This window comes from Cibotium barometz, chromosome 37, assembly GCF_041138505.1.
Source record: "Cibotium barometz isolate CiBa-2024 chromosome 37, ASM4113850v1, whole genome shotgun sequence".
Lineage (NCBI taxonomy): Eukaryota > Viridiplantae > Streptophyta > Polypodiopsida > Cyatheales > Cibotiaceae > Cibotium > Cibotium barometz.
In genome coordinates, this window is record NC_141082.1 from 3,555,623 (window position 1) to 3,572,378 (window position 16,756).

At 46.6% G+C, this 16,756-nt stretch overlaps 1 protein-coding gene across 1 annotated transcript in view; it reads left to right on the forward strand.

Moving 5' to 3' along the window:
• LOC147616852 (exocyst complex component SEC5C-like) overlaps positions 1-16,756 on the forward strand; it is a 147,860-nt gene that overhangs the window by 54,962 nt on the left and 76,142 nt on the right. Inside the window, exons 6-10 of the mRNA XM_086776492.1 lie at positions 11,430-11,588; positions 11,782-11,886; positions 12,120-12,194; positions 12,279-12,416; positions 12,565-12,759. Coding sequence (XP_086632618.1) covers positions 11,430-11,588; positions 11,782-11,886; positions 12,120-12,194; positions 12,279-12,416; positions 12,565-12,759 — 672 coding nt within the window. The remainder of the gene's footprint in view (positions 1-11,429; positions 11,589-11,781; positions 11,887-12,119; positions 12,195-12,278; positions 12,417-12,564; positions 12,760-16,756) is intronic.

The following is a 16,756-nucleotide window of genomic DNA, read 5'->3' on the forward strand; positions in this document are numbered from 1 at the left end:
CAAGAATCCCGGATCAGGCGCCAGTGGCTGTGGCCCATGGCGACTGCCTCTTGCTCTGACAAAGAAACCTCGTGAATACTCACATATCCAGGGTCGCGCGCCAAGTCTGCCACTATGCGCACGACCAAATGCCGAATCCCTGAGGTATCCACACTCCCGGGATCCAAGAAAAAATGAGCCAACTCCCAAAGTCGGCCTATCACATCAGTCACCTCCAGATCGCTCATGTGGTGAGAAAACTCAACTGCTTGAGTCTTCAAAGTGCTGAGAGCGAGCTCTAGAGTCCACTCCCGATCACAAGGTCCACATAGAGGGAACGAGAAGGCCACCGCTGAGTCTAGTGCCTCCTCCCCGCGGGCCGGAGGTATCACTACATGAACTCGAATGGGTGCTGGCTCATGGGGGCCCTCTGCTCCAAAAAGCCGTGTAAAGGTATAATCAAAGGCCTCCGAGCGCTGTCTAATGCCAAGGCGACTCAGCCGACTGCGGATAGATGAAATCCGTGAGGCCCTAATCGGCATAGGTCTCCTCTGTGATGCTCGAGCGAGGTCAGTGCTGCTCAGCGCTCTCCGGACTGCAGGTGAGCGCCAGGGAACTGCCAGGGTCTCCCGGGAAGGTGAGGCGGGCGGAGGGGGAGGAGGGGGAGGCGAGGGAGGTGGAGAGGGAGCCGCTGCCGAAACCGGAGCGGAGGCGGGAGGAGGCGAAGGTGGAGACGAGGCGGCGGGAGGGGACGGGGGTGGGGGGGCTGAAGAAGGGGGAGCTGGCATCTCCTGGTCCTCAGTCGCTGCAGGGGACTCCTCCTGAAGGGGAGCAAAGCTGTTCCTCACGGGAACCCAGTGAGGCTGAGACTGTGGCTGCTGCTGCAGCGGTCTCTGTGCGTGCTGCTGTGGCTGTCTCCCTCGGCGGCGCCCCTGTCCAGGCTGCCACTCCGAGGTCTCTGTGGCCTGAGCAGGTGTCCCTGAGGCAGCCTGCCGAGCCGAATCTGTGGGCGGGCCATCAGTAGCCTGCTGCTGTGGTGACGGTCGAGGTCTCCTGCGAGGGCAGGCCTTGGCCAGATGACCGACCTGCCTGCAAATGAAGCACTGGTTCGGGAGCCCCGAGAACTCCACTCTCTGATCTATCCACCCCCCCCCTATCCTAGGTAGCTGAATGACCTTAGGAAGGGAGGAGATGTCAGACACCAACACTCTGACCGAAGGTAGCCCCGCTGCTCTGGCCACCACTGAAGCTGCTGAGGGGCGCGTCTCTAGTACCGAGCCCACCAATGCTCCGAGCCTGGGGAGGAGCGGAAGATACTCCCGGCGGAGACCAGGGAAACAAACTGTAATATGGAAGAGGCGCTCTCCCTGCTCCGCCGCTGCTGGGTCAAATCCATGCGCTGCCAAGGTCTGAAGAAAGCCCGAGCACCCCTGATGTCCAGAGGACTCATGGCAAGGACCTTGGCAACGCTCTGGGCGGCCTCCAACTCGATCTGATAATGGCCCCGGCCCAGGAGCTGTACATCCAGGATCTTGCCCACATCTGCAAGAAGGCGAGCTTGAAGAAGATCCCTGATCTCCCCTCTGCTGGGGCGAGTGCCGACTATACGGCAGATGGTGGAATGAGCCTGGAGGCGTTCCACCTCTGCAGTGAGGCTCGCTTCCTCTTCCGGCGAAAGAGAAAGCCTGATGGGGATGACCTCGGGGGCGGGCGAGGGGGCTGCGGGTGAGTCCCTCTGAGGCGAGGCGGGAGGAGTCTCCATCAGAGTCTGAAGCTCAGGCGAAGGCGAGGCGAATGCGGAAAACCTGCAAGAAACGGGCTGCACCCAAAGAGGCGGAAGACCGGATGAAAATGAAGAAAAAACAAAACCCCCTGGGGGTGAGCAACACGAAAGAGGAGGGAGAGGGGGAAAGCGAAGGAGAAGCCCGGGGGGGGGGGGGGGGTGGCAACAAAGCGAATGGGAGGGGAGGCGGGGCGCTGTTGAAGGGGGGGGGGGCGGGCGCGAACAGGCGGAAAGGAGGGGGGGCGAACAGGCGACAGAGGGGATGGGGGGGCGAACAGGCGAAGAGGGGGTTGGGGGTGAAAAAACGAAGAGGCGGGGGACGAAAGGCGAGGAGGGGGGAGGCGCAGCAGCGAGGCAGAAGGGGGGGCGCAAAAGCGAGCAGAGGGGAGCGAAGGCAGGCGGGGGGTGAAGAAGCGAACAGGCGGAGAGGTGGGAGGCGCACAGGCGATAGAGAGAGGGGGGGGGTGCAGGCGGGCGCACAATGCAGGGTGGAGGCGGGAGCTTCAGCGAGCTACGGGCGATCAGGGAAGTCAAATCTTTTCTTGGTTTAGTTGGCTTTATTAAGAAGTTCATCGAGGCTAATTTCAAGATTACTGTCCCCTTGACTTAGCTTTTGAAGGAGGTGAGAAGAATGAAGGGCAAGTTAAGTCCTCCGGGGGTTTGGAGTGACAAGTTGGATTAGTATTTAGAGCACTGAAGGAGCTAGTTACCTTATCGTCTATGTTGCAGATCGTGGATCCTGGTAAACCTTTTGATGTGGAAATGGATGCTAGTGATTATGCAACAGGCGCTACCTTAGTCAAGGACGGGAGACCCATAACCTTGGAAAGCAAGGCGCTTTCAGAGATCGATGAGGTATCCTACCCAGAAGAGAGCTTCTATTTGACTGGGTCTTGTTTTACGGATGACCACTTGTTGAAGTATATTTGTGATCAATCCGACCTGAAGGGTCAGAAGGCGAGATGGGTTGACCTCATGCAAGAGTTCGACTTTGAGATCTATTACCGTAAGGGGGAACCAATCGGTTGTTGATGCCCCTAGTAGGATCCCTAACGTCACTGCTATCTCTTTTGCCAAGATAACGACTAACTTCTCTCTCTCTCTCTCTCTCTCTCTCTCTCTCTCTCTCTCAAACGGCGTTGCCAACATGGTTCCACATCGAATTCAGGGAAAATCACCAAATTTACAATAAACAGGTTCTTGTGTATTTCAATAATCTTCTTTATCATGCGTGTGTTTTTTACTTTTCATGCTTGTGTTTTTTCCTTTTCTTGCAGAGGTTCTTGTGCCCACCCCCCTTCAAGCGTGACCAGCACATTTCAAAACCAAGAGAATCAGAAGAAGGTTCAAAAGCAGGAAAACACCTGCTTTTCAGGGTTTAAAAATTCCCAATTCATGAGACAGGAGAGGCTTTAGTTTTTAGCTCCTCTCCTTTTCCTTCAACGCTAGAGAATGAGTGTATACTTTTTAATTAACTTTCTGAAGGAGAAAAATCCATGTAAACCACTCTGCATTTTTTTCCCCAAAATAATCGTGTGCTTTCTCTAACTAGGATCTGGGAAACATCGCCCAGCTATACAGCCTATCTGGTCCATATGCTGTACGGCCAGCAGCATACCATCTGTACACTTGTACAGTGGTGCATGTACAACATCCACACCTCCCCTCCCATACGTAGATGATGCTGCTGGTAGTCGCCGTCAAGGGGATCCATTGGAAGAACCAACATCGGCATTGGACAATTCCAAATAGGCTACATGCTTCCGTGGACCATCCATTTGTCATCTCTTGAGGTTGTGGGCTTAAATGGGCACTGATTGGTTCCGGATGGGCTTGGAAGCCGTGGCAAGATGGAAGGTCTATCATGACTACCATTATTGGTGGTGGAGATGGAGATGTCATATCGACCCACTTTGCGCCTACGAGATGATGAGGATGCCTCCTTGATCCATGGGAGGAGATCTCCTTCAAGCTTTCACCCAAGATGTGTTGTGGAATACAAGACCCTTGGCCTCTATTTATACAAGTTAGCTTTTCCCCCTTAGAAAAATCTACTAGAAAGGCTTTTTCAAAAAGACTATCGAAAAGCTCTTTTTTTCTCTCTTTTTTTTTTTAATTAAAGAAAACACAAGTAGCGCTAGCGTTTTTTTTCGAAAACCCACGCTGCTTTTCTTTTTTTGATATATATATATATATATATATATATATATATATATTTTATTGGCTGCCCGGCGTTTTCTTCCCTTCGCTTTTTTTTTCTTGCGTGATTTGTTGCCACCTGGATGCTCATCGCGTCTAGCTGCCCGGCGCTTCTCTTTGTTGCTGCCCAGCGCCCACGCTTGCTGCACGGCGCCTTCACTTCTCTCTCTCTCTCTTGCGCTTAGGTGCAGTGCAGTACAGCTGCAACGCCTGCCATGTGAGCACCTGGTGGCAGCACCTGCAATCTTGCAACCTGTCTGTCCAGCCGCCAGTTGCCACGTGTCAATGCCACACGTGCAGTCCAGCTTGTGCAGCCAGCCGTACCTACACACGTGTCAGCTGCCATGTCATCTGTGCCACGTGGCAGTGCCATGTCAACTATGCCATGTGTTGGCTGATTGGGGCTGAATCACAAGGTGCCTCAGCTGCTGTTTCCTGCAACAAGGTAAGAGAAAGACCAAAAACTTGCACACACATGTACACACACACACACACACTAAATTTGTATTTGTATCCACACACACATGTACAGACTTACACCTGCATTTACTAGATTAAACATGATTGGTGAATGCTTAAACATGCTTAAAACATGATTACAATGCTTAAGATAAAAATGTAAAATACTCAGTCATGTAACAATTGTTCCAGTCCTCCTAGGGGTGGGACCAGGGAATAGCCTTACAACAAGAGATAAGCATTCACAAGTCATCTTGGCCAAGCAAGTCATAGTCATTGTCATGTGCCATCCACTATAAGATCAATTGGGAAAATTTTGAGCAAACCCAAAGACGAGAGAAACTTTTATGACTTGTCACAGTGGCCATCATTCTTAAACATAGTTGCTTTCAACATAATGAACCAGTTATTGAAGCAGTGTTTCCACGCTGTCTCCCTATTTTACAGACCTCCTAGAGATTGGAACCAGCGAAGTTGTGAAAAAGGGTAATCCATGGAAGTGTGCGAGAGGAGGTAGGAAAGCATAAAGGTCTCAGTTTGCTACCCAAGCCTCCCAAAAGAATACCATGAGGCTATAAGAAAGAACATGTGAAGAGGGGCGCAAAGGGAGGTGGCAGGAGAGAATGTGTTACCCTTTAAGATATGTGATTAAAGTTCCAACTTCCCAGGCCTGTGATGTTGACAGGCGGTTGTATTCCCTGCCCTAGGTTTGATCATCCTCAACCCAAAATCACTTCCCCATTAGGTTTCCGAAACCCAATCTCAATACTTTCCGTTCCTATGGCTAGTGTTCACAAGGTACCCATGCAAATGTCTTGCTTAACAATAGATCAAAGTTGCAGAAAACAGGGCAATAGAAACACAAACGTAAACGACAATCAAAAGGCCTAAAAAGGGGGGGGACGCCACATCAGCAAGAGAGATCAGAAAAAAGGGGGAGGGGAGAAGAAGAGGGAAAGAAGAATCAAGAAACACATGGAAGTGCAACGATTAGAAAAGTATATGATTGCAGAGTGTTGGTGAGGAGAAAGAACAATATAGAAGCTAATATTGCTGTAAAATCGAGGGTTTTGGAGGGGAAATGCAAGGTCTTCCTCGAAAACAGGGGAAACTTTAGGGTAAAACCTTTCTTGAAATGCTTCCCCTTGTTCCCCTACAAATGAAACGTTTCCTTGATGAAAATGGGTTTCGGGCTGTGCAAGCAAAAGGGGAAATGCCGTTTTTTGTCTGTGAGGGTGCCATTTTGACTGTTTTCCATAACAATGCATTAGATGGGGCATTTGTGAAGAAATGGCCTCAATGCTCAAGGACAAAGGCAATCCGTGCAACAAGTCACATCCCGGGATCAAAGAAACCATTTCTGACCCATTGGACCCGTGAGAGGATACAACGTACTCTCACAAGAAGTAGGATCTTTCACAACATAGAATTTAAAGTGCACAATAACAGCGATTGAGAACAAAATCGTGCTATTGATGTGTTACAATAGATTGCTATGAGCCCCACACCCGTGTGCTCCTATAAAGGGAGCTTGGGTGCCTCATCTTGAACTGTTGAAATGGGTTACCCAAGGAGCTTCGTGACTATTGCATTAAAACAAAGGTCATCAATATGACTCAGATGATAGAAAATGCTGAGACTGGATATGCCATGCTTACTAGTCAGATCTCAGGATTTAAGGATCAATGTCTCTTCTCAAAGAAAGCATCAAAGGAATCGAAAGAGACCAAAAACATTGAACCACGAGAGAAAGGGCAGTCCAATAAGAGAAAATTTCAGCCCTTACCTCAAAGGGCAGATGAAGAAAGGAAAGAGCTTATAGCTGGCAACAAATGTTTCTCTTGTGGAGAAGCAGGGCATCGGTACTATAGGTGTCTGAAGAGAGCACCTAAAAACGTACATGATTCATAGGAAGAGCCTAAAGCAAAGAAACAAAAACCGTGTGCTGGGCTAGTACCTGACTTGATAGGGATGAAGCAAGGGGATGCATCTTCAGAGTTATGCAGAGCACGGGGAAGACTTCGAGATCAGGAGGTTTTGATCTTTTTCGATCTTGGGGCTCGTGCAAACTTCATCACCCCTGCGCTTGTAGCAAAGTTGGGCATCAAACCAGAGGAGATGGGTGTGTTACATGAGGCTACTTTAGCTTGTCCTGGACATTCGGTTGAGGTTACACCGATCATTGGGAAACTGCGTCTCACTGTGCAAACTTACACGGACAGAGAGGATAATTTCTTCATAATGCCTTTGGAGGGTTGTGATGTTTTGTTGGGTATGCCTTGGTGCCATAAGGTTAAAGCGGTAGTAGATACTTTCAATAGGAAAATATCTCTCACTAATAAGAATAAGGGACCCATTTTCAACATGAAACCAGCTGCCTTGGCCCACCTCACGAGGGGATATGTAGCCCTAGCCCACCTAGAGAGAGAGTGTTTTCACGCTCATTTCTAGGAGCCGGAACACACTCTTGATGTAAAGCTTAAAGGGGAATCTATTCCTGTTGTATCGGCCTCGGCCATTTCTCGTCTAATAAAGAAACATCTTTCTGTTTACTTACTGTTTGTTAAAGAGAATCAAGATACCATAGATTCTAACCTATTTGATTTGGGTAAGGAAAGATAGGATTTTCTCAAAAGTTTTCAAGATTGTTTTTCAGTGGCTTTGCCACTCGAATTGCCACCAGCTAGGCCTGAGGAACATGGGATTGATTTGATTCCTGGAAGTTCACCACCGAATAAGCCACCCTATAGGGTGAGTGCAGCCCAACAAGAAGAGATTATGAGCCAAGTGCATGATCTGTTGGACAAAGGGTTGATTCAGGCGAGCTCTTCGCCCTATTGTTCACCAGTGCTTTTGGTACAAAAGAAAGATGGTTCTTGGCGGATGTGCATTGATTACAGGGCACTGAATAAGATTACCATCAAGAACAGATTCCCTATACCTCGAATCGATGATATTTTGGATCGGTTACAGGGAGCAGCTTACTTCAGTCGCATTGATTTGAAGAGTGGATATCATCAAATTCGCATCAGGCCAGAAGATGTGCACAAGACAGCTTTCAAGACAACTTTTGGACTTTATGAGCTTTTGTTCATGCCTTTTGGTCTTACAAATGCTCCGGCGACTTTTAACAGGATGATGGATCGGATTTTTCGATCCCACCGTGCTTTTGTGGGCACTTTCTTTGATGATATGATTGTGTTTTCTCGTTCAGAAAAGGACCATCGAGAGCATTTAACCAAAGTCTTTGAGGAACTTAGAAAGCATAGGTTGGTTGTCAATGGAAAGAAGAGTGAATTTTTCATGCAAGAGACTCACTTTCTTGGGCACATAGTGTCTAAGGATGGTGTCACGATGGATCCACCAAAAATTGAAGCGATAAAGAATTGGTCGAATTTCCAGACTGTTCATGATGTGAGAAGTTTCTTAGGACTTTGTTCATATTACAGGAGGTTTATCCGATTCTTTGCAGAACTTGCTTCACCTTTACATCACCTGACCAAGAAGGATGTAAAATTCCGATGGTGGACAGTAAAGGAAGTGGAAGTTTTCAACAAGCTTAAGGAAAAGCTAACCACTGGTCCAGTTTTGGTTTACCACATCTTCATAAACCTTTTGTGGTACAGTGTGATGCATGCGAGAATGGCATTGGAGCTGTTTTTATGCAGGAAGAACATGTTATTGCTTATGAGAGTAGAACTCTGTCACGGCAGAAAGGAATTTACAAGTTTATGAGAAGGAGCTTCTTGCAATTAGTCATGCTCTTTCTACTTGGAAGCATTACCTTCTTGGGACTGAATTCATTGTCGAGAGTGATTATCAGACTCTTCGCTATTTCCTTACCCAAACGAAGCTTTCAAAGAAGCATACGAGATGGGCAAACTTTTTGTCCATGTTTCACTTTCAGATTGTTCATGTGGATGGCAAAAAGAATGTGGTAGCGGATGCCTTGTCTAGGAAACCACATGTGGCCGCTGTCTCTATTATCTTTCATCATGAACTTGACGATATGCGGAAACAGTACGCTCATGACTCAGATTTTGAGTGGATTTTTGATCGTTTGACTGAAGGAGAGCGAGTTGAGCATTATTCTCTTAATGAAGGATTTTTGATGATGCATGACAAATTGTGTGTCACATCTCAGTTGAGGCAGAAGGTTTTGACAGAATGCCATGCTCCGCCTTATGTAGGCCATCGTGGTACTGAGGCTACATTGAAGGCTTTGGAGGCATTCTTTTATTGGCCTAGTATGCGAAGGGATGCTGATGTTTTTGTTCGTGATTGCATCATTTGTCAGAAGGTGAAGTATGATCGTCAAAAGACACTTGGGTTACTTCATCCTTTGCCTATTCCAGATAGACCGTGGGAGAGTATTGCTATGGATTTTATCTTTGATCTTCCTAGGACAAAGAGTGGAAATGATGGCATCTAGACTATTGTGGATCGTTTCAGCAAGCAGGCTCATTTCATTTCAGTCAGGAAGAAGATTAATGTAGAGCAAATGGTGAGGATATTTTTGAGGAATATCTTCAAGTACCATGGGATGCCCACATCTATTGTCAGTGACCGAGATCCTTGAATGACGAGTTTATTTTGGAGAGCATTGCTCGAGAACATGAAGACTTCGTTGAAGTTCTCATCCTCTTTTCATCCACAAACGGATGGGCAATCGGAAATTGCCAACTCAGTTTTATTGGCTCTTCTAAAGCGTTATGTTTCGGATCATAAGGAACACTGGGAAAAGTATCTTCCTTTGGTGGAGTTTGCTTACAATAACACCATTCACACTTCGATAGCAAAGGCACCTTTCCAGATTGTGGAAGGCGGAAAGAAAGTACCTCCGATCCTGCATACAAAAGATAAGATCTTCGAGGAAGATCGTTTTGTGGAGAATATGGATGAGGCTTACAAAAAGGTCAAGGTGGCTCTTCAAAGGACTCAAGAGAAACAGAGGAAAGCAGCAAACCTTCATCGTGGATCATTGGTTTTTGATTTGGGTGATTGGGTGCTTTTGAGATTTGAGAAGGCTAGACTCAGGAAAATGAAGGGTAAACAAAGCTTATATCCTAAATTGAGTATGTGGTACTATGGGCCTTTTCAGGTGCTTGAGAAGATGAGTGATGTTTCCTATCGTCTTCAGTTAGTGGATGATTGGAAGATTCATAATGCATTTCCTGTGAGAGTCTTCTTAAACCTTTCAGAGGTGCGGTGCCTGCAGAGCAGGTTGATGAGCTGCAACCAGAGGTGGAAGAACTTGATGAGATTCTTTAACCGGAATAGATTTTGGCACATAAAGATAGAAAAGTCAGAGGAAAAGTTTCACGTCGATATCTGGTGATGTTTGTGAACTATTCACCTATGGATTCGAAGTGGATGGACGAGGGTGACTTGGTAGATTCACTGAGGATACTACAACTTTACCTCGAGTTTTTTGGTTTGGAGCCTTTCTTAGAAAGTGCTTCAATAGGTTCAGTTATGGATTCTGGAGTACTACCTCTTACTCAAGAGGGGGGTGACTCCGCTCCTTTGTCACAGAGTACTTGGATGAGATCTGGAAGTCACTTGGTGTTCTTATCAGGACACCCGAGATACTGACCTCACAATATATCTGCCTATGGGATTTCTATGATATATGTGTGTACTAGTCACATGGTTTGATTCATGTGTGTACTAGTCACATGGTTTGATTCATGGATATACGATTATCTTCAGAGAATGGGGACGCCTATTCTAGACTTTCGTTTGATATGCATGAGTGTTTACTCATGTTCATGATGTACTGCTGATTGTGGGTCCTGTGGGATGGCTATGAGTGGAGCAAGTAAAGCATCCAGGGGGACATGACTATTCACGAGGGGATGCCCTTGATTTATGTTATTCAGATGTTCTGTTTTAGTTGGCAGGACATAGCTTTCTCGTTGCTCTCTTAGGTTTTGTTTTCAGTTGGCAGATCCTTTGAATGAACAATCGAGGACGATTGCTTTGTTTTAAGAGGGGGGTATGTTATAGGATTGAGTATTTTACCTTTTTATCTTAAGCATTGTAATCATGTTTTAAGCATGTTTAATCGTTCACTAATAATGCTTAATCCAATAAATGCATGTGTAAGTCTGTACATGTGTGTGTGGATACAGACACATGTTTAGTGTGTGTGTGTGTGTGTGTGTACATGTGTGTGCAAGTTTTTGGTCTCTCTTACCTTGTTGCAGGAAACAGCAGCTGAGGCACCTTGTGATTCAGCCCCAATCAGCAGCCGACACATGGCACAGCTGACGTAGCACTGCCACGTGGCACAGATGACATGGCAGCTGACACGTGTGCAGGTACAGCTGGCTGCACAGGCTGGACTGCACGTGTGGCGCTTACACGTGGCAGCTGGCGGCTGGATAGACAGGTTGCAAGACTGCAGGCGCTGCCACCAGGTGCTGACGTGGCAGGCGCTGCATCTGTACTGCAGCCAAGTGCAAGAGAGAGAGAGAGAAGTGAAGGCACCGTGCAGCACGTGTGGGCGCTGGGCAGCATCGAAGAGAAGCGTTGGGCAGCTAGAGGCGATGGGCATCCAAACGGCAACAAATCGCGCAAGAAAAAAAAAAGCGAAGGGAAGAAAACGCTGGGCAGCCCATATAATATATATATATATATATATATATATATATATAAAGCAGCGTGGGTTTTTGAAAAAAAACGCTAGTGCTACTTGTGTTTTTCTTTTATTTAAAAAAAGAGAGAGAAAAAAAGGTTTTTTCGATAGTCTTTTTGAAGAAGCCTTTCTAGTAGATTTTTCTAAGGCAGGCATACATAGGCATGGAACTGCATGTTTGAGTGACAAGGCCTTCCTTTTGGTCTGTCATCTCTTTGCAAACATTTTCAGTTTCTGAATCTGTTGTGGCTATTTGGCTGAGATGATTAAAATTATACAAACCATCGTAATACTCGGGAAACGATTTTCTGCAGGTTTTTTAGAGGTCAAATAAGAAGGTGCTAAGATGTTTGCTTGTAACTGATGCAGGTTCAGGCAGAGCGTATAAGATCCGTTCAGGGAATGCTTCAGCGATTTAGAACTCTTTTCAACCTTCCAAGTACCATTCGTGCCTACATTACCAAAGGAGAGTATGACTTGGCTGTGCGAGAATACAAAAAAGCGAAGTCATTAGTGCTGCCTACTCATGTATAGAGTTCTAATTTATCTTTCAGCATTTGTAATCGTGAGCATATTTTTCTGTGATACTGTCTAAGTCATATACCACTTGCAAATGATTTTAAGATATGTTCAATAACAACACAATGAAATCTTTGGCAGCCTTATGACAATAGATATGAATAGGCATGCTAGCACTTCAATTCGGTGACTTGGTATGCAGGTGAGAGTTTTGAAGAGAGTGCTTGAAGAAGTGGAGAAAGTAATCTCAGAGTTCAAAGGCAAGATGTTTAAATCTATGGAAGATCCAAATTTGGACTTTTCTCAAGTAATGTATTTCTCCTTCAGTAAAGGGAATCAGTAAAAAATGCCTGTTAGTTAGCTATTCTGTTATAGTCATAAGGCAATGTACACAACAAATACATTCTTACTTAATTATTTGTCTTAACCTTTCTATGTGGCATTTTCATAGCTAGAAATTATTTAAAATGTTGTGTATATTTGTTTTATTACGTAAGGATTGTTTCATCAAATCTGTTTGTCCTGCTCGATATGGAACAGCTGGAGAGCACTATCCGGTTGCTATTGGAGTTGGAGCCAGGTTCCGATCCAGTTTGGCATTATCTTACGATTCAAGTAAATGCTCATACGTGCACTCATTGCAGCTTACTTCTTACATCTTGTGCTATAATTCCTGTGCTTGGTGTTGTCTATGTGTAGAATTCTCGTATTCAGAGCCTCTTGGAGGGTTGTTCCATGGAACATGATGAAAGAATGGACAAGTTACACAAGCATTTATGGGCAAAAGCTCAGTCTGATGCTCGATGGAAGCAACTGCAACAGGAATCTAACAAGGCTGTATGTGAGCCCTTTGAAAGTTTTTGTCCTCCCAGCTAGGAAAACATTTGGTGTCTGATTTGACAATTCTTTTGATCTTTTGTTCGGGTCTTTACACAAGATGACAGGGAAGGCATGTTTATTGCTTTTTTTTTTCCGGCTATTACAGTCTGATGTAGATTATTCTTTGCTGTTTGGCGAACAAGAAAGAGAATCGGCAGATGTAAGCATTGCGAAATCAACAACTGAGCAGTCAGATGTGCTCCTAAGCAGGCTGATTCGCCGTCTTACTATGGTAGTGGTGCAATATGTGCCACCCTTCTGGCGTTTAGCAGTGGCAATCTTTAATGGCAAGTTTGCAAAAGTATGTCAATCGTCTGGGCTACTTGCCCTTTTCCAGTTTTTTGGTACCATATTGATAACAAGACTATTAATGATTATAGTTCATGTTTCCAAATTATTTATTGAAGGATGCACGCATGTTTCTCCATGCAAGGCTTTGTCATTAGAGGGGATGTCTAAATGGATCTGTTTGCCTTGGTGCATAATGTATTGAGGTTAGCAGAAAAAGAGATGCCTAATGTAGGATTGGAGAAAGAAAGAAAGTTATAGTAAACGTCTTCAAAAGATCCAAAGGATCTATGAGATCAAACCAGGTGTTACAAAAGTTCCATGAGAGAACTCGATCATAGAAAAGAAAAACATAGACAACTAGCTGCATGTGGAATGATGATGACGATAGGCATATCTGCATACATCTCCATATCATGACAGAAGCTCATGTGTTTGGGGTACATTCTCATCCATCTTGGATATCCAACATAGGGGATTTGGTGCCTGTTAAGAGGCTTGTCATGTCCACTCTCGGAAAGTGTTTCTATGATGCCGGAGGATCTCTCTGATCTGGAGCTGCCATGTGGAGCGCCCATGGATGTTGGGTGCACTGTAGCTAGTGGGCACAGTAGGGTGACTCCAGGGGGTCGAGGTGCATTATGGGCTGATATACTATGGTGTCTAGTGAATAGTCCTCCTGGGAGCATCTACAGACTTGGGTGCCTCATGGGATCACTGATTGGTGTGCCATTCTGTATCCGGAAGGTAGTGATGGTCCGCTGTGAGGTGTGCCGAGGCTGAACTGCTCTCTCTCTGATGAGGGAGTCCCTGTGTCTTTTGAGCTTCATAAAGTAAAGTCCCAAGCATCTACGATTAGGGAAATCAATGATTCTGGACAATGTAATCCCTCCTGAAAGAGGCAGTGGAATCTCGCCCATATCTCATAGTATACTGGGCATTTGCGGATGTAGTGCTTCTCCTCCATGATGTCCATAGAGTAGAATCCACAAATACTTTCCTCTCTGGTAGTGCTCTCTGCTCTCCTTGTCTCCACTCGAACCAGTGAGATGAGATTGGGATTTGCCCAATTGTGGATGCTTGGCACGTGACATGTTTGTGCAGTTGTCCCGGCCTTTGGACGAATCCATCTGCTGTGATCCATACACAGTTTCTTGGGACACAGAAATGGGCTTTGGAGGTCAGGTGTCAAGTGGAAAGTATGTATATGGCAAACTCTTGAGGATTTGGGAGATATCGAGTAGTCAAACATGTTTGTACGTGGTACTTACATGTATTTCTCATGTGCTGGAGCACAAAGAGATCATTTTCTAAATTTTAAGGAAAGTTGCTATTTTTGGCAATCTCTGATGGAATTTCCGTTCGCGTCATTGCCTCCGGAATTTGACAGAGATTGAGTATTGCCGAAGCGTCGATGTGAAATCAGCTATCATCTAGGATATTTTTAGCGCTGAAGATTGTGGAATTTTTGGCCTTTGGATTTGGGACATGTGGCAGATAAGAGGATAAAAGTGAGACAAGTGCCCTCACACTTGTCAATTCAGCTCTACACATGGCATTGTAGCCTTTTCTTGCTTATTTGAACATGAGAGAGTTATCTATTGGGCGAGTTTGAGCTTCAAGTAGATTTTTGGAGGCTGAAAACTTTGATTTTTCTCTATTTCTCTTCATTTCTAAGCCCACCATGGCCATATCCAGCTTGGGGAAGATGATTTTCACTACTCTACACTGTCTTGCACACCCCGGATGGCTGTTTTTCAGTAAAACAATCGTAAAGCTTGCTGAAATTTCTGGTTTTATGCCATATACAGGCTATTATACAGGTTTATGAGTTCATGGATGAGCCATATGGGCTGGTGGTTTTTGCGCTCATGGATGCGACATATGGAATGTTATACAGGTTTATGAGCTGTTTGTGCACCTATGGAAGGACATGTTGGATAGCTATATTGGATGTAGGACAAGTTCATGATTGTATATGGATAATCCGGCATCTCCCATGGGGAGAGTAAGGCCCTTAAAGCTTGTACATGATATTATTCTCCTTAGGTAATAAAATACTCCAAGGGGGAGAGGGGGGGGGTCGGCCCAATCCGGCCTCTATGTGGTGTCACGTGTGCAAGTTCCATTTCCAACATTTGTGGATGTTTTGTCCAGCTTTTATGTTTGATGCAAAGTGATGATGGATATGTGTTAAGGCTGTGGCCATGTTTAAATGTTTTAATTAGCATTGATGGTATCAACAAGTGTGTCAAAGGTCCTAGTCCCCCGGGCACCGGGAGTTACATTGGTATCATAGCATAAGGCTTCTCTCATTCTTATGTGAGAACGATTTTATTAAGGTGCATACTTTTTTTTTTTTCCGAGAAAAGATCCTTTCATTAGTTATATAAAAAAAACACCCGTAGGGCCACAAAAGACTCTCTCCTGCTTATAAGAAAACAAAGCAGAGATCCAAGCAAGGTAGCTAGGGAGACTCTCCCTAGGTGCATAAATTTTTTTTTACAAATATCAGTACGAAGAACTGAGGGGCTATATCATACAATAGGAGGGGGGAAAAGCCAAACAAGTGGCCTGTAGTGCCAGCGGGGGGAACCCGCGTGTAGGGTATAGAAGGGGCCGCTGTGCCAAGTGGTGTGAAAGGCCTGGCGCTGCAAGATCGCCTCATCCGAGTCGCTCTGGATGCGGTCATACTGTCCTCGCAGGGTGTGGATCAACTCCTGCCAAATCCCTCGAACAGTCTCTGCTGGTGGCTCGAGTCTCCCCTCAAAGGCCCTGAAACACCGGGCTCTCCAGGTGAACCAGATGGTGAGGCTGTTGAGGAGCTCCCATAGTAGATCCCTCTCCTGTGTCCAGCCGGCAGACGAGAAATCCGGTGAAGGAACGAGGTGAGGCTGGCCCCTAATGAATCTGATGGCCTGGCTGTCCTGCTCCGTCTCGTAGCCCGTAGCAGGCCCTGACGAGGTCGACCAAGCAGTGTCACCCCACGTATACATGCCCTCTGGAGAGAGGGGGGCCAGAATGCGCAGCATCCGCAGCCAAATCTGCTGTGCCTGAGGACAGTCCCATAGGCAATGTCTCTGTGTCTCCAAAGGGTGGCTGCATCGGACGCAGGCCGCTGGAAGACCGCTGTAGACAAGCCAGGTGCCAACTGCAGAGCCCCTGTGGGCGACCAACCACTGGAAAGTCGAGATCCTGCGTGCCTGTCGACTAGCCCAGAGCCTGGTCCACAAATCCTCCTGGAACTCCTGTGAGAGTCCCTGTAGCTGCCAATGCTCCGATGCAGCTGGAGAGACCATCCTCCTCGCCGTCAAAATATGTCTCCCCAACCGAACAATGTACTGGAAGAAGGTGATCTCTGTGGCCTCAGGGGATGCATAAGGATCATGCCACTCGTACTTGCCAGGGTCCCACTGGAGCCGGGCCAAGGGGCGCGCTGCATATGCCCATATGCGCCAATCAGAGTCCACATCTGCAGGGTCTGGATCAATATGCCACTTCCGGGAAGCGGCGGCCACTACCCGTATCCTCTGAAAAATGCACTCTGCAACCAAAGGTGACTCCGCCTCCACTCTCTGAAGTCTGTCCTCATCCTGGATCTCATAGTAGAGGCATCTACCATCCTCAGTGCAAGCTCTGACAGCAATCAGGATCTCCAACGGTGTAAAGGCTCCCATCCACCGTGGGGCCACTGGCTCGAGAGGCGTGAACCACTACTCTGTGAGTGCCTCCTAAATGTCATCCCTCATAATCAGCCCCCCTCTGAAGTGACTCAGCCTCTCCACTTGGATCTCCTCTGGGAGACTGCAAAAGGCCTGCCAGTCTCCAAAACTACGTGCTGGGCCTGCCGCCAACGGTCCCCAGGCTAGACGAGGCCGAGAACCCAGCATATGACCCTGCTCTGTGCGTACTGTTGGGCTCCAGATGAGCGGCTGTCTGGCCTGCTCCTCATCACAAGGAGGAGGTCTTTGAGAGAGTCCCGGTCTTAGCAACTCCCAAGCTCGCAGGAT